The sequence below is a fragment of the Azolla caroliniana genome, unplaced genomic scaffold (assembly GCF_043228905.1).
Source record: "Azolla caroliniana isolate FFs.n. ecotype wild unplaced genomic scaffold, voAzoCaro1.0.p SCAF_11, whole genome shotgun sequence".
Taxonomy (NCBI): Eukaryota; Viridiplantae; Streptophyta; class Polypodiopsida; order Salviniales; family Salviniaceae; genus Azolla; species Azolla caroliniana.
In genome coordinates this window covers 13,033,222-13,054,607 of record NW_028230446.1, presented here as the reverse complement: position 1 = coordinate 13,054,607, position 21,386 = coordinate 13,033,222, and the positions used below count along the sequence as shown (strand labels likewise).

At 38.3% G+C, this 21,386-nt stretch overlaps 2 protein-coding genes across 3 annotated transcripts; one reads left to right on the top strand and one right to left on the bottom strand.

Annotated features, from left to right (window-relative positions):
• Nucleotides 1-455: 455 nt before the first annotated feature.
• On the top strand, nucleotides 456-3,307 carry LOC147857836 (transmembrane protein 161AB protein). Of its 2 annotated transcripts, none has more exons than XM_087327511.1 (2): nucleotides 456-573; nucleotides 1,438-3,307. In XM_087327511.1, exon 2 carries the CDS (start codon nucleotides 1,551-1,553, stop codon nucleotides 3,081-3,083), a length of 1,533 nt encoding a protein of 510 aa, XP_087183637.1. In that variant the 5' UTR covers nucleotides 456-573; nucleotides 1,438-1,550; the 3' UTR covers nucleotides 3,084-3,307. The 2 variants fall into 2 exon arrangements, with proteins under 2 accessions (XP_087183637.1, XP_087183639.1); XM_087327513.1 differs by having other exon boundaries at nucleotides 461-573; nucleotides 1,475-3,307.
• Nucleotides 3,308-5,578: 2,271 nt separating this feature from the next.
• LOC147857835 (uncharacterized) lies at nucleotides 5,579-16,420 on the bottom strand. The gene is made up of 10 exons (XM_087326649.1): nucleotides 15,936-16,420; nucleotides 13,725-13,804; nucleotides 13,452-13,639; nucleotides 12,250-13,297; nucleotides 10,763-10,887; nucleotides 8,532-8,591; nucleotides 8,404-8,454; nucleotides 7,849-7,919; nucleotides 7,568-7,719; nucleotides 5,579-7,096 (listed from the first exon to the last, which is right to left on the bottom strand). Exons 1-10 carry the CDS (start codon nucleotides 16,277-16,279, stop codon nucleotides 5,949-5,951), a joined length of 3,267 nt encoding a protein of 1,088 aa, XP_087182775.1. The 5' UTR covers nucleotides 16,280-16,420; the 3' UTR covers nucleotides 5,579-5,948.
• Between the last annotated feature and the right edge of the window lie 4,966 nt (nucleotides 16,421-21,386).

Sequence of the window (21,386 nt, the reverse complement as noted above, 5' to 3'; positions counted from 1 at the left end):
CACATAAAATGCGCAACTAAGAGCCAAATAAAAAAAGATACGAGATATGCAAGTTAACAATATAGTGTAATCTACTATCACATGTAATCCTGGATAGCTCTGGACATTGGATGTGCACAACTCCTAGGGTCTAGAAAAGGTGCACCACAAACATGGATCGGAGCCGATTATAGGTAATTCTAATTCTCTTATCCTTTGGCAAGGCCTCAAGTATATGTACATAATTAATATAGGGGCATCATAGGGTACCAAGCGAGGCATGTCGATGGATCGATCCGAGTCAAGATCAGTATCAACAAGAACATAGGAGAAAGTCATTTGTTGGGTAATAACCTCTAGAGATGGGTCCTTTTGGTTAGTTACTACTTCATCTTCTCCTCGGTTTGTGAAGAATCTGAGCATGAAAATGTAATAAAAGGTCTATATAGATGCGCATATTGGCCCTCATCTCAACTCATCCCATGAGTTATCCATCCCCTGCTTCTTCAAGCTCAGAAACAGAGCAGGCTGATATAGAGAAGAAAGAAAATCAAGAAAAGACCGAAGAAGAATCCTTCTGAGTTCTTCTTGCAGGTTTTTCTCCTCCTCCTCCTCCTCCTCCTCCTCCTCTCTTTCTTTGTCTCCTAATTTTTTTTCCTTGTAAGATCTGTCTGTTTTTTCTGCTAGATTTCACGGTATAATCAACATTGTATGCAGATTTTTCTTTTTATTTTTTTCTTGTGAAAGTTTTTATGGGTTTCTTCTATGATTGTCGAAGCACATGGGGTTTTTATTCGCACGTAAAATCGGGGATGTGGAGGATTTCATTGTTACCACTTTACCAGTTACATTCCACATATCTTTTATTGTGGCCAAGTTTCTATTGGAAAATATGAAGCGATTGTTGAACTTTCTGGTATTGATCTATTTGAATGTGCCTCTCGTATAAGTTCTAAGAGTGTATGTACATCTCGATACATGCCTGTGTATGTGTAAGTATACATCTATACATTGTGGGGCTGAATTTCATAGATGCTATTCTGAACCCATAAAAACCTTCTTTTTTAAAGACATTGTAATAGTTGGTGGTGGAGATTTTTATCAGTATAGTTGAATTTAAACTGCTTTACTCTATGTTTACTGAAAAATATTTCACCAGAATGTAGTTTTATGAAGAGAAACGTATATGAGTTTCGAGTTTAGATAATGTCAAAGATTTTGGAATGCTAGCGGTTTTATATATTTTTATATCTGGTAAAAGTATAAACTATGCCTCCCATTTCCAATGTGGCAAAATGTGGTTTCTGAAGATTTTATAAATGCATATGTCAATGGAGTACATTTTATAGGTTCATTTCAATTATCTACCTGTTTGTAGCATGCCGAAATGTAGTTATACCAGGGAAAATGTTAATCTACTAGCTCAAGCATATGTTAATCATTTATTCATTCTGTCAGAGAGGATTATTGATATAGCTTTGGCTATTTCAGGCAGACGTCACAAGTTCAAAACCAGGTTCTTCTCAAGTAGCAGTAATATCTGACAAAGAAAAGCATAGACAGAAGATTATATGGTTCCTTATATCAATCTGGCAGTTTATGCAATACTTTCTTTTGTTGTCGGTTTCTTCACAACCTCGCTTCATATATCCTCATGGCTTTTGTATGGTCTCCACTCTTACCTTTGCCCAGATAATTCAGAAGAGAAAACTGGAAATGGCTTGAGAAACATGAGAGGGAAGGATGATTATAACTCTCTAAATTCGTTGAATGCACAAGGAAGATCATCCATGCATGAAGGAGAAAGGCCTTATGTCATACTAAAGGGAAGAGACAAGAAGAAGGAGAAGAATAAGGAGAAATTCAATTGGGAGGAAGCGAATTCACAAATTTATCGCCTCAGTTTAACCTATTCACATCTTGCAGTTCGTCTCTACTTCCATGAGTATGATGAAGTGATTGTTTACACTATGGTTGGTTTTGTAAATTTATTGGCTTATCAATGTCTCTCTTATCTATCATTATCGGGCTTGGAATTATCTGATGAGCAAACAACCCGCTATGATATAGTTCCTTTCTTGATGGCCCTATTTGCAGTATGCAAAATTGTTTGGATCTTGACTAGAGTAAGCTGGCAAAGGCACACCTCGAAAACTTCAGAGTTGATCATGAGCATCATTGTAGGATGTGTTGGATTCATTATAGCCCTTTACATTCTTTTCTTTGCTCCAAAAAGAATACTAGATTTTGGGTTTGAGGAAGTAATTTTGGCTTTCAATTCAAATAATCTGGATTCAAAGCAACAGCTCGGATTCAATCTTATTTCTCCGATGTTTGCAAAGCTCGTGATTGCATTGATTGCAGGAATTGTGGCCGGAATCTTAACAGCTCCTGCTCATCGAAGTGTGAGGGCCTTTTGGTTAGGAACTGACCAACTTGAATGGAACATACCAATGTTGAGTTTGGGTGTATTCATGCAACTTTTGCTCCATTTGGCTATTATTCTCCCACTATTTGCAGCTGTTATTTGGATCAAGCCGATGGGAGAGCTATTTATTGCTTCCAATGCCTCAAAAGGGTTGGAAGAAGGTTCCGAAAACAAGATAACAGGAGTTCTATTCTGGGGGAAGTTAATATTTCCCACACCATCAGCTGATTGGGCACAAGATTTTGGTGTAAGTCAAGAATTTTTTGCATCAGCTCAATTTTGGAGCCTTCTAGTATCAGCCTTGCTTCAGTTATGCCTTTTCCGCGTCAATGCTCAAGTATATCTTAATGAAGCTATAATGGCATGGTATGAAAGCTTACATTGTAGCAAAGTGATGAATCTAGAGCTGATTCGAGCGAAGCTCCTTTTAAATAGCTACTTTCTATGTCGGGTAGCAGTTCAGTTTTTTGTGCCGGGCTCTCTAGTGGTGCTTTTGCTAGGAATGTCGAGGGTATGGGGACATGTGCCTATTTCAAAGCTTGTGAAAACCTCAGTAAGTTCACTATTCTTAAGAACAGTGGCGTTGTTTATGGCTTGGTGGGTTACTTTTACTTGGAATATCTTGATTTGTATAACGCTTGCATTGTATCGAACAGGTTTTCTTTTAGTTTCTTAGCTTATCATGTAACTCTTAGAACGTTTAAAGGTTTTGAGGCACAGCCAAACTGAGGATTCTCTTTTAGTTTATGGGTCTTTCGATGGTTTTCTAACACTGAGGATGCTCTTTCTACTCTTGGCACTTTCTATGGTGTTGAGGAGAGGCTAAACATGTTTTCCATAGATGTAGCGTCACTTTTTGAGTTTGATAAAATAAACTACTGATCAAAGTAGTTTTGTGAAGGGTGATGTGTTGTAAAAGTATAATGGTGTGTATAAAGGAAAATAATAATTTACCCTTTTCTGGTGTGGGGTCTTCTGTAAGCAAAAGACTTCTGATTTGTTGAAACAAATGTACTCTGCTAACAAATTTCAGGTTCTGTGATATATGTTCTCATTACAGAGAAGAATGCTGCATAAGCAATTATTGCATTAAGCCATTATTGAGATCTGAAAGATCTATAAAGCCATAGTCTTTTGTAGCTGTCCACTTAATTTTAAAGTTGATTTTATGTAGAATAGGTGACCTTAAATTAATAAGGATTTGATGAAATGGGGCATTAACCTTTTTTTGCAATAGTTATTGAAAGACCATGCTATGACTGGTGACAACCCTGATTTTGTATGTGATTGATTCTCATAATATACTTTTGTATGTCATTTTCTGTCACTGTGACTGGCAAACCTCCTTAACACTTCATCTTCATTGGATGAATACCTCATATATGTTAACTAATCCTTATAAATGACCTAGTTAGAGCTCACTTGCAAATATTCAGTTTCAGAAGAAGATTCTGTTTTCCCAATGTAATTAGCTATTTTGAAAAAGAGATGAGTCCTTCCATAACCTAGAAAACATCATCTTGCCACATTGTATCACTAGCCAGGAATTAATGTCCTCTGATGATATTGTGGTGTGCATGTACGCCTTTGTGCCACACTTTTAGCACACCCTTTTTAGGATGCATGTACCTAAGCTGACCCACCCTTTTAGCATACCCTTTTAAGCTAAGCCAACCCAAATGGGTACCTTTGTATAAACTATAAATTGAGTAAGAAGTAAGAAGCTAACTAGACTGGTTTTGAGCTCTTATGTGCATTTCACATATTGGTGGAGATGACGGGTACCAGCCCCCACATCCAAGCATCCACCTCTTCCGCTTCGTAGGTAGCATTGCCCTCACCACCATCACCGACACTCTTGTTAGTCTCTTGTAGTAGTATCTCTTCTATTAGCACCGCCTTAGTTCACTAGTTAGGCCTCCTGATATCCACCGCTTCCTCCATCCAAGTCCTTTTTTGGCGATTGCCATCTATACCTCTCTAGCATGTAAGCCCACTACACCTTCACCTTGGACATTCTCACTTTCTCACACCACTTTTATGTCTTGGCCCACCAACTCTTCCCCCTCACCTTAGGTTGCCCACTAACTTCTTGTCCCTTGAGTTTCTCCGATCCCCTCCTACACGATAGCCCTCATGACCCCCACCTCAGCCAAGTCTAAGTGGCCCTTAGACCACAAGAGTGATTGATCTTTCTTTGCCAAATGATCTTTTCCCCGATCCCCCTCTGACACAATAGCCTTGCATCTCCACCAATATGTGAAATGCACATAAAAGATCAAAATCAGTCTAGTTTACTTATTACTTCTTACTCAATTTATAGTTTATACAAAGGTACCCATTTGGGTTGGCTTAGCTTAAAAGGGTATGCTAAAAGGGTGGGTCGGCTTAGGTACATGCATCCTAAAAAGGGTGTGCTAAAAGAGAGGCACAAAGGCGTACATGCACACCACAATATGTTGGTTTAAATTCGTGTCACAAGCCATTCACACATGAATAAAAGATCTCTATGGTGTTACCTAGTAGGAAGCAAGTATAAATGTATTTGCTTTGAGGGGTTCAGAATATGATATTTGACCTCATACCATATACTACCACACTATCTGAGAAAATTATTGGCAAAATGACAAGCAATAACAAATATTTTGATTATTTTCAATTATTAGCATGTGAATGATTTTCAAAATGAGCAACCTATCAAAACATTAGCCTCACTAATTGAAAAATATCAAAATATTAACTGTTTTGTATAGATAGGATAAATTATTAAACAAATGCTTCACATTATCATCTCATTGAGAATCCCCATCTACAAATGAATTGTACAAATGTTCCAATTTGTAAAAAGACATTGAATCTCAGTGTGTATGCCCCTTCTATCCTACACTATTAGTATTGTGGTTCAAGTTCTAAAATAAATAATAAATGAACTAAGCTTGGTTTCATTTCTTGTTCAATTAATCCAACTTTGACAGCACACATGCAACTAATGGAGATAAGAAGAGACAAATCTGCAAACACTCATCAAAGAGTAGTGACTAAATGTATTCCATGAAACTAAGCACCTATGAAACAAATTAATGCAAAGGCAAGATTTTTCATAACCAAAATTCTAAACACATCAACAATAATGGAAACTTATGAATGGTTCAAGGATCCATCTCCAAATGATCACTGCAAACTTTTCTTGGAAGCTTCATTATTTCAAAAAAATGGTCCTCAAAATTCCTCCTAAAGGACTCTTTGATTACAAAGAGGCAGATCGAGCATATACACAAACTCAAAACAACTAAAATACTACAATAATTAATCGAACATGAAGCATACCTATTCGATCACCCCATTTGACCAACACATTAAAACTGGTGCTTGAATTCACTCTTGACCTTTGTTACATATAACTCGTGGAAAATATCTACAAGAAACTTCTTGCTTAGATCAATGATCGGCCAAAAGAGAACCTTTACCTTGGCTTTTGGAATCTCCCTCCCTCTCACCCTTTGTTCTTTGTAATCCAGGATCTCTCTCTGGCATTTGGTTCCTATTCATTACCATCAGTTCTTGCATGACAGTTTTCTGACGCCAAATTATTCCCTTTTGCACCAGTTTGTCTGCTATCAAAATTATTTCTACATGTAGTATCCAGTGAATCCACTTGATTTCCTCCAAAACCAGGAGGGACTTTGCTATACAAATTACCCTGAAGAGCATCTGTCAATAGAATCCCATATTCCAGACTCTCAGCAGTTCTCCACACTCTTAAATCTAGAGGGAAAAGTTTTGTCTTTTCCCATTTTCGTAGCTGCTCCATTGAAAAGGGGCCATGGATCTTTTTAGTGGGATCCTGATAATGCCACATCCTTTGCTTTTCAGCAATTTCATCAAACTCCATCATTGAGAGAACAGAGGCTGTGAAGGCATCTGTCTCTTTTAGATTATGTCGTGTTTTTGAGTTATCAGTATGCATCCCTTCTCTACTCTGTGGTGTACTTTTTCTGTTATTTTTCCAACAACTTTGTTCTGTATGACTAGCATTTGCAGTCTTGCTAATATCATTCAATTTCTTACGTGAACTGTCCTCCTTATTACTCTTTGGAACTGTTGCGTCCTGATTACTCATGCTATCAACAAAGTTCCCCTGGCCCCCACTTTTTCTCTGTTTATCCTTCCAATTCTCATCATCCTGTTCACCAGAATCATGTATTTTCTTACTCTCCCCATTTATGCAATGGGTAATCCCATATGTATTGGATCTCCAACAATCACTCTTTTTAACCGTTATGCTTCTTTTATTTTCCGTGTTATCGTTCACTTTCACCCAATCCCCTTCACTGTCTTTATCTCTTGGAACATCATCCTTGTCATCCTCAGAATTGTGTTGCTTTTTGCCATTTAAACTATTTCTATCAGCCTTTCTATATCTTGCTGAATTGCCGTCCAATTTCTCGTTCTTTTCATTTATCCCAACAATTTCATCCCACCCATTCTCCTTTTTCGCGAGATTCTTCTCATTATTCATGTTGGGTTCTGCATTTACTGCATCATCATCAAATCTCTTGTTTTTCTTTACTGGCTGGCCACTTTTTTCTGAATGTGCTTCCACAAAGTTTCCATTCTGAGATGCTTCCATAGTACCACTCATTTCCCTTAGATTTTGCACGAGACCTTTATCCCAATAACTTTGAATTCCTGCAGAATACACACATAAGTTACAGTTGTCTCATATAGATATACAGAACAACGTGTCACATGCCTGGTCCTAAGATTAGTAAGAAAGATGAGATAAAGATACGGGCATAAACTCAGGCTATATGTCATTACATGGATAACAAGAGGGGAAAGAGGTGCAAATTATTAAATGATATAGATAATTGGTGGAAGAGAAGAAAAGAAATAAAGAAAGATATAATAACATTGACAAGATGCTGAAATTGGCGTATGGGACAAATCATGATTACAAATATGACTACCTTCAGGTTATAGATTCTGAGCAAAATAGAATTTTCAAGTTTCCTAAACATCAATGACAATGATCTCAATGCATGAGGTGGCTTTACTATTGGTAATATTCTTGAGAAAGTTTTACAAGCATAAGAGAGAAACACATGATTACGCAAATGGATATTCAAAATAAATGTGTACAGAAATTCATAAAAGAACCTTTTTTGTTTGTCAGTGAAGTCTTTGGATTATCTGATTCATGATGAGGAATCATATGCGGATCTACATTGATCTCAATTGGTGCCTTCAGTTGTCTCTCTCTTTCTGCCGGGTTGTTCAAGACTTGGATTTTCTTTATACACTCTCTAAGCGTTGAGGATCAAAAGATTGGTTAAGGAAATTAATGTGGAAGGAATGACCTAGGAAGTAAACAAGCCAAATAATTTCTGTTTATTTCAGCTCTCATAATCTACCAGAATTGACATAAAATAAAAGGATATTCCTTCTTACGACCTTTCTCACTAGCTCTGTCCCGAAGATTACTTAGTCGAAGCAGCTCATTTTCAAACCACTGTCAACAATTCAGAGACTACTTTTTTGTTACATGAAAAAAATACTCCAACAGAATGTGCATTAATCATTCAATGAAAAACGCTGGTTAGCTTTATATCACTTTTATTCCATATATAATGTGAATAACAAAATTGTTGTGGGGGTGTTTATGGGAGACAAACAAAGATGTGCTAACATTTACTACAGGTCAAAATGACCAATGAAATCATAAATGTTTTTAGTTCATGTGAGTTTCAATAAACATAGTAGTCAAAGAAGCAAAACCCATCATGATCCTTTGCTTGAAATGTCATTCAGCAAATGTACATTCGTTGTAAATAAACGTTGATAAAGCTTGTTCAATGTTAATAAATGCTCATGATATAGCTCCATATGAAAACATCATGTTAATAAATGCTCAAAAAAAGCTTGCCATTAAAATAAGATGAAAAGACAAACAATCTAATTGTACAAAAGAGTGTACATGTGCCATGACTACTTACATCCTTCATTTTGGCCTCTCTAAGAACTCTAGCCTTTTCCTCGAGCTGACCCTGAAATACATGAACCCATTACATCAAATATTGTAGGAGTACTGCCATGAGGATAAGTTAACTAGATTGTAACTGACCACTGTCATTGCCTTTAAAAGGCCAGAATTCACACATTGCTGTAACTGTAGGCATTCCTCCTGTTTCATTCAGAAACAATTAAGCAGAAAAAGAAAAAATCAAGTACAAACTTAGCAATGATTGACAATGGATGGATGAACGTGAATTTTAAAACCAACTTTGCTTAAATGGGCTAAAACAAAACAAGTACCAAAATAAGAGGATAGTTTTTATTTTTTTAAACCTATTGGGGTACTATTCACGTATCACCCAATATGAATATGGAAGAGTATTTCCAACATGCGCCCAAAATAAGCTGTGAAGACAACTAACAGACCAAACTCTTTTCCTTCACATGACTTAATAAAGGAAACTTGTATTTAATGAGAATGTTTTCTCAATCTTTTTTGAATATTTAATAAGTTTATCTTAATTTTCTAGAACATTTAAATAAGACATTAGTTCATCCAGAAAACAATTATAAAGAGCTTAATGATCTCAAAAAACAAACCAAGTGTTGATAAACACTTTAACCTCTAGAAAACTTTATTATATTGAGAAAAACTATGGAAACATGCTAATTACCTAGCAACTTACGTACACATGGAGATTTCCATGTAAGAAAAGAAGTAGAATATGTTTCATAAATCATTCCCAACTTAGAAATGGTTAACCCTGAAACCTTCAGGAAACTGCATTGTGAAAGATTAAAATAATTTCATTCATAGGGCATTAATCCATTTCACAAATATATGGTTCAGTTGAGCAATTCACTATAAATATCACCACGTGCAAACTCATCTTCCCTGTTATTGTCTAGATGAAGGAATCGGAACCCTTTAAATGCATGGCACATTCCACAATTAGTGTATTAAGATCAAATTTGATCCTACGGCTCCGTCAAAGAGTGTTTGTGCTTACAAAGCCTATAACTGTATGATGACCTGACGAAAGTTGAAGTTAATGTAATAAAACACATACAAAAATACCAAGAATTCAGATACAGAAGAGTTTCGAAGAGAGTGTATGTGGAGAGAACAAGGGGGTTGCAGGGCTGGATAACACCTACCTTGGAAGATATAACAATGGGCACATGATAGCACCCATTGAAAAGATTCAAATCACCCAGATGTGGCACAAGGATTGCCAGAATCACCCCAGAAAATGAGTTGTGCAGAGATCAGTGAGATTGACAACATAGGGAGGGCTATGGGTTCACTGATATTGCTGTAAGATCTAAATTTGCAAGGCAATTCAGGAAAATATGAATCATTTAGAGGCCCTGAAAAAAGTATTTGATATGAAGCTGAATACCTACACACGCTAATGTCTACTGAGATCGTATCAAGAGACAGGAAGTTAGGATACATTAGAGCTAGCTTCACTGTACACTTCCCATGAATGTAACATATCCAATTTAAACATTGAAAGGGGTCTTAAAATGTCTGATTAAGATGGCATAATTTATACTGAGCCATGCCAAGTAGGATAGAGCTAGTAATCCCTCAACGTCAAGTACGTCTGATCATAGATTGGGAATTTTGGTCTTTAAACTATGTTCTTTAAAAAATTAATTACTCAATGATGAGTAGGGTCTATAATTGAGTTTAAATAGTCTGCTTTTGCACATTGCCATTTCATTCTGTTTTGCCAAAACAGGTTTCAAAGTTGTAAGTTTCATGATCAGAAGTATTAACAAGTGGCTAAGTTTCACCATAAATGTGTGCATTTTTGCATGCATGTATGCTTGTGTTGATTGTGCACTATAAAAAATTATTTCTCAACAATGAGTACAATCAAGTATCGAAACCTCAATCAGTTTCGTGAGAATTCCTAACATCCTAAACCTTCAACTAAGACAACTAGGAACAGGAGAGACAATAATAGAAGAAATTGGGTGGAGAGATTATATTTGAAGAGAACCATCTACACATGTATGAATGGAAAAACAATGGGAATAGACATGGTATTATTGGTACAATCAGTTAAAGAACAGGAAACGCACATCAATTTTGATTCCAAGTATCAATTTCATCTCCTCTGAACAATATAATAGAAACCCCTCTAGTTTGACAATCAAGAAAGTAAAAAAACAAAGCTCGTTTGTGAGTGAGATTTTCCTCTTTAGTTACCTACATGTCTGTGGTATTTACTCCTTGTATGATGAGCAAGCATATGTGGAGCTGCAAACTAAAAGCTAAGAAGAGCGTCATAAGCAATTTCACTTGCAAGGGTAAGAAGAAATTCTTACCTCAGTGAAGTCTTGGCTTGAAACAACACCTAGAGTGACTTCTTCACGCTTTTGCAGATTTAAAATTTCTAAAATCACATTTCCCCCCTTTGCAGCATTTTGTATATTCTGAACCTTCTTGATTCCTATCAATATGGCAGGATGAACTTGTAATTTATTTCCAGCTCATTTCCTTGAAAATTCTCAGAATAGAAACCATATCCCTTCTTAAGACTATATAGACAGTTAAGGAAGTCCACCGAAAATAAGAGGTTACATCACATAGTAATACAAACCAAAAAACGCAATGAACACAAAAGCACAATAATATATAGACACAAGCACAAAAAAACCCCTCAAGAAGAGGTTAAGACCCATGAAAATGGCTGTCGTATATGCTCCACCCTGTAGAATCAAATGCAATTGAAAACACACGTTTTCCTCAGGATTTATATAGAAATATGACAGCTAAAGCAGTTAAGCACATATAGACAGACTATTGGTTGGTATATGTGCATGGTGTAGTCCTCTTTGCAAACAAAAAGAAAATTTAGCCTTTCGGAATGGCATTCTAAATGCGGCATGCTAGATCAAGATTCAACACTAAGGGATTTGCAATGTTGAGTATTCAATAATGAATTGTTCAAAGACTACTATCATAGTGTGCATTGCATCATATATATTGAAGTCATATTGAAGAACTTTAAGAGCCCTTGCATTAAGATTCCCTCTAGTATCATTTTATTTGATCCTTTTCATAAATTTCAGTGGTCATATGTCAGGCCGCAGTTCTCAAAGGGGGTTCAGGCACTCCATCTTGTTGTTCTATCTTCCAAGTCAGAACCAAATCATATACCCTGCTCTCATATTCTTATTATTTTTTCAATAGGGATTCTGTCAAGCATAATATTCTGTTGCCCCTATTCCAATATATTTACCAAGATCAAGTGTTGATTACATCACTCTTCTATTTGATTCTTAGGGGGATTTCCAATCAAATATTCTACTCTCCTAAAGAAAATGAAGGTTGTTCTCATGAATGTACTCTCAAGGGTCATGTTAGCCCAACTAGATCTAAGTGAACCCGCAAGATAGGTTGGATGTCCTGTTATGCACATACAAGGGTTGATTTCAGAAAGCTGCTCCACTTATATACTTTGAGATATTGTCTCTTGTTAGGAGGACACTGCTATCTTGTATGTTCAGTGATCCATATATAAGGGCATGTGGTCTTTCATAGATGATATATACAACTTCCTTTCTCTCTCATTGCCCCAAACCCCAGAACCATGTGTCAGCACTGCCAGTGTATGAACGCTAAGCTGCATGCTTGCACCCTCAGCACTGTTGCTAAATGCAGCTAGCCTATTCTTGTTTTTCCCCAAACCTTTTTTTCATTTCTGTTTATCATAAATATTACAAAAGAAGATTTAATACACCTTCTCGCCTGCCCTTCTATTCAGTCTCATACACACATAAATGTACCATAACATGTACAAAGAAATCACCTGTGACTTGAACAAGCCGATAACATGCGTCGTTCTTGTTTGTGCTTGCAGGGATACGTATTCTAACAAATGCCCCCAGCACTTTGCTCTCAAAATTGGGATCTTCACACAGAACTTCCAGCAAATGCCGTTTCAGATATATCAAATTTATATTCTTAACATCTATGGCTGCATAATATGAACTATTTGGCTCCAGTTTCTTCTCTAGATTTTTCTTTGATTTCCACAGTTTTTGCACCTTATCATTGTAATTATGCAGCTCTACAATGTCAACATTTCCTTGATTCATCTCCTTTGCAACCATTCTCTTTTTTGAAGCAAGATGGCGACTTAACAATTTTGTCATCTCGACCTTCTGCACATATTTCTTCTGAAAGAGGATTTGTAGCTTGTCATCACATCTTACTCGGCCACAATGTTCAGGGGCAAGTTTGTTAGTCTCTACATAACTCCATAAGAGCTTCTTCGCAGCATTTATTGATAGTGTCCTTTCTGAATCTTCTCCAATTTCCTGGAGAAAGTTAATTAACTCCTTAGATGCACAACCTACAAATTGACGAACTTTTTTTCTACCTCTTTTAGATTTATTTTCTTCGTCATCATCATCATCATCATCATCATCATCTTCTTCTTCTTCTTCTTCTTCTTCTTCTTCTTCTTCTTCTTCTTCTTCTTCTTCTTCTTCCTCTTCCTCTTCCTCTTCCTCTTCCTCTTCTCCTTCTCCTCCTTCTCCTCCTTCTCCTTTTTCTTTTTCTTTATCATTGTGCACTTCATATTCGTTGTTGCTCGTATCTTCTAAAATGGCATCCCCCATTTTCAATTTCTTCTTTGTCTTCAAGTGTTGCAATTGTCCCATATCAGAGATCTGTCCATTGTCCTCATCTAGAGAAGCACCATTGTCAACATTTTTGAGTTGCCAGCCTGTATCTATTGACTTGCATGCTTGTACAATCTCTGTCCATGTAATTGAGATTTTTTGTTTGAGACCCTCCCAATAGTCCTTGAAGAGACATTCATATGTACCTCCATCATTAAAATTTACCTCAGTCTGACAAAAGGGAAGAATTTTAGATGTATTTTCTTATGCTTATAACCAAGAGAAAGCCTAAAACTCCATTCATGTTTTCCAGGACAGACATAATAATCATTGGAACATGACACTTTAAGAATAATAATAAAAGAGATACTTTTAAGAAGCTTACTCCATCTGAATCGATTGTCAAATTCTGTTCAATCATGGTGATAAGTGGGATACAATATTGACATAATCCTTTTCCTTTCCTTAAAGGGATAAATTTGGTTTTCCCAATACAACTGCTGCAAAAAGAATTTGGGCAAGTATAGCATTGTATGACAGTCTTCTTTGTGCATGATGCACAAACATGCCAGCCTGTCATATATAAATCACAGAAATTTGAATTACTACTTATAAATGACATGTTAAATTTTGCGCATATGCCTTGATATGTACATACCACAATGCCATTTCCCTTTTTTGAGGAAATATTCAGACCCTCTTCCTGTACAGGCAGCATGATACACTTTTGGACAATTTCTGCGAGAAGTTAACCAAGGATTATCATGACTAGGATGTTAACAAAATTACTTTGATACAACAACAAAATTTTGGGTTTTGCCCCCAGGGCTTTTAGCCAAATTTAGGGATGTTGAGTTTGAGAATGTTAGAATCTATATATGGCAAAAAAAACTTAGAAAGTATAAAAAGAATAATGGTTTCAAATGCTTCAAGGCTATTGTCATTTGTAAATCTGAAACTGGCATGTGAAACTTCCAAAGGTGGTAAAACACCAGTTCAGATTTTCAAACCACTAAAATTTAAATAAAACCTGCATTCAGAGCTTCCAAGGTACTCTTCACTGAGCATAATAAAAAGAGATCAAAATCAGATATGACAGTTGCATATTGCAGCACTCTAAAACGACTCTCCACTAGCCCTAAAGCTGAATTTCGAGCTATCCATCAAAATATTTCCGTTTCAATAAGACAAATCTTGCTCATGCTGTCATGTGTCACCTCTTCGAAAAGTTAGCTCAGCTGACTCATTTATAAATTCTAAGTGACTTTATGGAGGGCAAAATCTAAACTGCCTTTTTAAGGCACAACTTCTCGTATATTTGAGTCCACTGCTTATTGGACTGACCACATGCTGATATAGGGGCCAACTGGCCTCAGCTCCTCTGATCTAGGAACCATTGGCCATTTGCGCACTGGTCCATGCAATTTCCTATTGTCCTAATTTCGAGGGTTCACGGGGGTGGAGCAAGTACAGAAAAAATTGTTACACATAAAGTCATAAAACACCACCTCATGGTCACAAGCCACCATCCTTATTCATCTTGTCTTAAAACATTAATATTGTTGTTATTAGCTGAGTTGTTTGGACAACTTGTTATGGGCATGGCCATAGTTTATCACATGGTAGTTTGTAATGTAGTATTCTACACACGAGGATAAAGTGTGAGGGTTAACCGAGAGTGTAAAGAAATCCTAGGAAATGAGACATCCCATAAGGGCCAAGTGTGAACTTTCCTAGTGAACTTAGGGTTGGCTATAAATGTGAGGCCTAACTACCCTCATGACACACATTATTCGACTACGTCGAGACTATGACCTTGTGGTGAATAGACTCTTGTGGTGAGCGACCGCCAATACCAAGTACGACTCGATGCCATGGCGGTGATATGGGGTGCCGATCAAGGCTCGAGTGTGTTTCCATCCCTTCACCCGGAGGTGTCGGGGGGATTGGATTCCTTCTTTCTTTCTTTCTTTCTTTCTTTCTTTTGGTAAAAGCACACAATTATATTAATTGTATGTAAAATCCACTTAGTTACAACACTTCTTAGTTTACTCTACCTATCATATGCCTGTAGGGAGAGGGACGTCCTGTAATTGCCATTAAAAAACTTGAATATGCATTTGAGGAAATGATCCCCACATGCTCTAACATCCAAAAATTCCACATGTACCTTTCAGCTTCTTTATATAGGCTTACACCCTATGTCTATTATCAAACATGAATGCATTTTACATAGTCCAATTGTGTTGTAGTTCCCAATAACATAAAAATTTGAACCATTTTGAACATATTGAGAAAAAACCCATTGTTGAGGTCTCAAATAACAACGAGTAGCACCCTTCTTTCTCTCTTTTCCTCTTTATCATCTATCATTGAATTCCTTGTCTTATGCTTACATTTAGGAATAATCTCAAGCACAACTATTGAGTAAGGTTTAATTCCCACAATACGTTTACAATGTATCAAACAACCATGCTTGCACAGGTCCATCTTGCTGTTTCCTAATTTGAGCACAAATGTTAAAATCTAAATATTTTGCAGTGTACCAGTCATATATGCTTTACGGTTCACAATTCACCAGCTCCAATAAATATAGAGTTATTACGTATAGATATTAGAAATCTATTTATCAATAACATGGTATCACTGCATGATAGTGTAGAAACAAAAAAAAATTGACAGGGTCATTAAACACCAATCAAAACTTCACGAATAGAGCTCCTGATGGGAGTATCTATGTATAAAGTTGATATAGCCATGCACATACAAATTCATTACATATATTACTTGTATATACGTGTGTGCATAAATCTATGTTTTTCGTACTAGTTTATTAAAGACATGAATGTATGTGGACCAAGCAACTAACCTCATATCGCAGAGGATTAAGTCACCTCCATCAAAACAAACAAAGCAAACATCTTCTTCTTCCTCCTTCTCCTCCTCCTCCTCCTCCTCCTCTTCTTCTTCATGATAACTTATCGAACGTTTCCTACCTCTTTTCGACTTAGGGTTGAGAAAAATGGAATTCTGAGCGTCAAAAGTCTCTACATCCCTCTCACTTTCAGCATCGTTTTCTGATGTGCTCCTCCTCCCACGCTTCTTCGAGATAGCCTCACCTGGAATAAGCGTCGGGATTTTGCGGGAACCTTCACCTTTTTCTGTTTCTGTCATAAAGCAACAACGGTGTTGATGAGGATCAGAGGTTTCCATGGATACCACATTACCATGGGAATTGTTCTCTTGTAAAATCGATGCTGGAGCACTCTGTTCTCATATGGGTTGATTCAAAAATCAGGGTTTTACTGATACTCTGTGCCAGAGAGAGAAAGAGAGATTGAGATTTTAACTATTAAGAAGTAGAAGAAAGCTAAAGTAAGCTAAAGTTAGAGTGATAGCGAAAAACAGAGGAGTAAAGGCTATAACAAGAGTATATATATACATAGTCTATCGATATGTATGTATGTATGTATGTATGTATCATGTATGTACGTGTATATAGATAGATACTAGATAGATAGATATGTATGTATGCATGCATGCTCGTGTCTAACGACTACCAAATATTAAAGAGGCTAAATGAGGGAATCGCGGACACGGACTGTGCAGGTCGCTCAATTGGGGGCACATGCAATCTACATCATCTAATGTGGATAAAAAGCTGACGACGTCTGTCACCAGGAGCTTGACTTTTTGACAGCCTCTATCACTAGGAGCCCAACTGTATGACAACCTCTGTCATGAGGAGCCCGACTCAAAGCTTGTCATGACTAACTTTAAAAAATTAAAAGTAGTAAAGTGAATAATAATATTATTAAAAGTGAATGGCCTACTAGTTAGAGTTACCCTTAGAATGTGATGGGTGTATAGTTTAAAACTTTCTCATTGACTTTTCTTTTCTTCTTCAACTTCTTTCTTTTTAGTTTTCTTCTTCTTCGACTTCTTTCTTTTTTAGCGTTTCGACATTTATTTTTAGGGTATGTAGTCACTTTACAATTCATTTACATTTAAGGGTCCCTAATAGTGGTATTGAATATTTATCACCTTAATTATTAAATGTGTTCATTCTTTACATCACAAGTTTGTAGTTGTAGGCACACAAGTTACACCTCATGTATTCACTTGCCACTCTTAACTCTTAGAGAAGGCTCGATACTATACTTACAAATTACTAAAGTTTCTCATATAAATTTAATGGAAGTTTTTCTTCATCTATTCACATGAACTAAATTGTTTTTGCATTATATATAAGGAACTACACATGGATGGATTTGACCTTGCTAATGAATTATATAGACAATTGAAGCCTATTGTAGATGAGGTGCCCTAATAGTCCATGTAAAGATTAACGTGTGGAAGCTAAATAGAACACAACCAACTCAGTCGAACAATAACAGAAGACAAAACTTAAGAAAACACAGAGATACTACTCAGAGAATAGGAGAGACAAAGAGAGCAAAAGACCGAAAAAACTCAATTCAGAATAATACGCTTTCTTCATACAAATTGGCTCAGAGAGTACTTTTTATACAAGCCCTGATTGTGGGCTGACACAAGTACTATTAGTACTTTAATGCACGTGAATGAACCTGACACTAACTCGGCCCATAATATTCCTATTTACTAGCATAGGAATGTAGGCCCCTAACACTATAACTACCTACTAAACTAGGTGCGTAGGCCTTTAACGGCCTGCTGGCTCTCCAACCCATGTTGAGCTTGCTTCTCAACTCTCACCCTCGAGCTCAACTTGAGGTTCCTCCTGCTCTGCCGGTTCCTCACCTCGCCTCCTCCTGCTAGCTTGTCTCCTAGCACACACTTCTCGACCTATATGGTTTCGGGCTCTTCGGCCTCCTTTGTTTCGGTATCAACTTTGGTCGCCCTCTCGTTTGCCTGGTCTTCATGCAATTCGGCTCGTCCGAATCAAACCACTTGACCAAATTGGTTGTCTCTGATTCGTTCCCGCTCTTGTCCGAATTGATTGTCTCTAATTCGTCCTCCTCCGTCAAGCCCTTGACCACATCCGACCATGTCTTGATCCTAACCTTTTTCTTCCAATTGGCTCTGTCCTTCTTGACTCTACCACCTCCACTGGATGTTTTGACTCCTTCAGTCGATCCGGCATCTTCTTCAACTCTCTCCTTACCTTCGGTGACCCGTAAGTCCCGCAACCTGTAAGTCTTGCAACAACCGTGATAGTGGCTCCTCGATACTCAGCCTCGATGCCCGACAGGACCACTGTCGGTTGCGTCTTGTTGCTCTAGGCTACAACCATGCTTCTGAGAGAGAACATGAACCCTGATGTCGACCGTTGATCTGTGACGTCTCCGGCCCAATTAGCGTTAGTATAGCCGATTAACTGTCCGACTACGTCGTATTGGTACAGTAGTCCTCGATTCTTCATGCCGCTCACATATCGCAATATTTGATGTGTGTATTGAAGGTGCTCGATTGTCAGTCTCTGCATGACTTGATTTATCACGTTGACTAGATAGCTAAGGTCAAGTTGAGTGACCGTTAAGTATATCAGGCTTCTGACAATTTGCCGGAACCGTTTCTCATCGTAGGCCGTGTTTGAGTCAGGATGAAGCTTCATGTTTTTGTCAAGAGGAGTGGAGATGGATTGACAATCTGTCATCCCTAACTTGTACAACATATTCAAGACATAATGTCGTTGAGCGAGCAATATGTCGTCGAGGGTGTGGATCACTTCGATCATGAGGAAGTAGTGAAGGTCCCCCAGGTCCTTCATTTCAAAGGCATCTAATAGCTGGGACTTTACTTGGCTAATCTAGGCAAGGTCAGGGCCGGTGATGACCAGGTCATCCACATACAACAATATGCCCATTGGACCATTCAGACCTTTCCAAAGGAACAAAGAAGAGTCGGAATTGGAGATCTCAAACCCCATCTTACACAACCGTTGCGTGATTTTGGAGTTCCAAGCTTGTGGGGCGTGTTTGAGACCAGAAAGCAACTTCTTTAGCCAGAATATTGCCAACTTGTTCAACTCCAACTGAAATCGAGAGGGTTGGACCATAGTGTTCAGAAGGCTACTTTTACATAATTGTATTCTTCATTTCTATTCCTTCGGTTTCCGAAGGAAGCTTGTAGAACCGTATATGATCCGGCCTTGTTGCCAGATTCCGAAAGATGAGCTCACGGGCTCACAAGCTCAAGTAGGTATGCGCAAAACAAAGGAGGAAAGAGACAACACCTTCTCAGACGCAAAAGACAGAGAGAGGATTGTGAACACAACCAAATAGACAAGAATAAAGTCACACACACACACAGCACACCAGACACAACAATACCGAGTAATCGATTAAATACTATGAAAGAACACAAGGTTGGCCTTAGGCTGGAAAAATAGAGCTTTGAGCTCAACAAACACTCCGATTGGTGAGCTTCTAGTCGGGAGCACACGAGCTTCCTTCGCGAACAGAGGCCTCACACCCACTAATCGGCTGAGTAGAATAGGAAACCTCTAGTACTCAAGAACCCAATTCGGCAACACCTTCCCCTCCTAAAACGACGATCCTCAAAACAGTCTCCCTCCCCTCCTTTTATAACTCAAGGAGGGTCGGTTACAAAAATAGTTATGACAGTCGTTTCTATCAGCGATCCTCCCATGATTTTCTGCCATCAAATCCTATCATTCCTCCCTCTTTCCGTGGGCCCATGAGTACTTATTAACTACACTGTCTTGTACTTATTAATATTCTCTTATTTACACTTGTTTTATACAAAGATTCCTTTCGTGTGCATCTTTGCACACCCTTGTTCACACGCATGTGATAGACTTTTCCCCTAGTGGTTGTGTAAAGAAAATGAGGAGCAAGAGTGGTTGAGATGCAGTGGAAGGAGAGCAAGAGTTGTTGAGCACTCTCGTACCTTTTTATGGAACTCCTCGTCATGGTGGTCGTGTTTTCCACAATACCCGCATTCGATCAGGCTGTTACGATTGCTTGGTCCGGTGTGATGACTCCCCCTTTTGCCGAACTCTCTGGGACCGTTCCTGTCTGCTTGCCATTGGTGGAAGTTACGCTCTTGAGTCTACCGACCATTACGGCCTTGTTCGAATCGACCTCTATTTCCACGACCGAAATTTCTTCTATCATCCGACTGGGAGTAGAGCATATGACTCTCTGGTGCGTTGCTCCTTTGTCGAGCATGATTTTCCTCAACCAACAATATTGATTGGAGATCGAAAAATGAAGGAGGGTTCTCCCTTGCAAGGATGGCCGATCTAATTGAGCCAAATCGAGGTGCTACGCCACCGAGGCATATTTGCACCATCTCGTCATCGTCGATTACGACATTAATCGAACCGAGGGCATTGCACAACTCCTTGATCTTTAAGGTATAGCCTGTGATTGACATGTCCCTCTGTTGCATGTTGTTTAGCTCCTGTCGAAGTTGGAGCTTTCGTGCAACCGTGTTGGCCGCAAAAATCTTCTTGAGGTTTCCCCAAGCTTCTTTCAGTGTTTTTGAATCTCGAATATAGCCAAGCATATGATCATGAACGCATGATGCAAGGCAATACAACACACAGCTTGCGGCCTGCTCCCAAGTGGGATAGTCGGTGCGTGTTGGGTTGGGTTGAGTTTCGTGAGCTCCTTCAATGTAGCTCCAGTAATCTTGTCCGACAAGGTATTGATGCATCTTGTATTCCCAAGATGCGAAGTTCGTTTTGTCAAGCTTCTCGGTAGGAAGAGCGCTTCCCATCTTAGTGTTCATTATGTCGATTTCTTCTCTGTTGATGAGCCGGTTCTGTTGATCGTCGACGTGTACCACAACACAGTTGTATAGATTCAATTAATCAACCACACACTTTGATACCATGTAAAGAAAATGAGGAGTAAGAGTGGCTGAGATGCAGCGGAAGGACTATGTGTGTGTGTGTACGCACGTAAGGCAAAACACACAGAGAGAGAGAGAGAGAGAGAGAAAGAGAGAGAGCTTAAGATAGAGATAAAAGACTGTATATTACATTAACCAAAATACGTCCAATAGTAACTAAGTTACAAGGGGTTGGTTTAAATACCAACTAAGCTACGGTAAGTGCCCTTTCTACTATTTACAACACTAGCTTGGTATGTCCATGAGCTAGTGTGAAACCTATTACTATGAGAAGTTGAGTTCGACTCTCAACAGGCCGGAATCCTCCACGACATCGTTCTTAACATCCATCTAGTGGAGATGCCACCCCCTTGCCGTTGTTGCCGCCATCACCACACGGATTGTCGCCATCTTCACCACTGGTATGAAGGTCTCATCATAGTTGATGTCGTGGGTCTACGCGTAGCCGTTGGTCAAC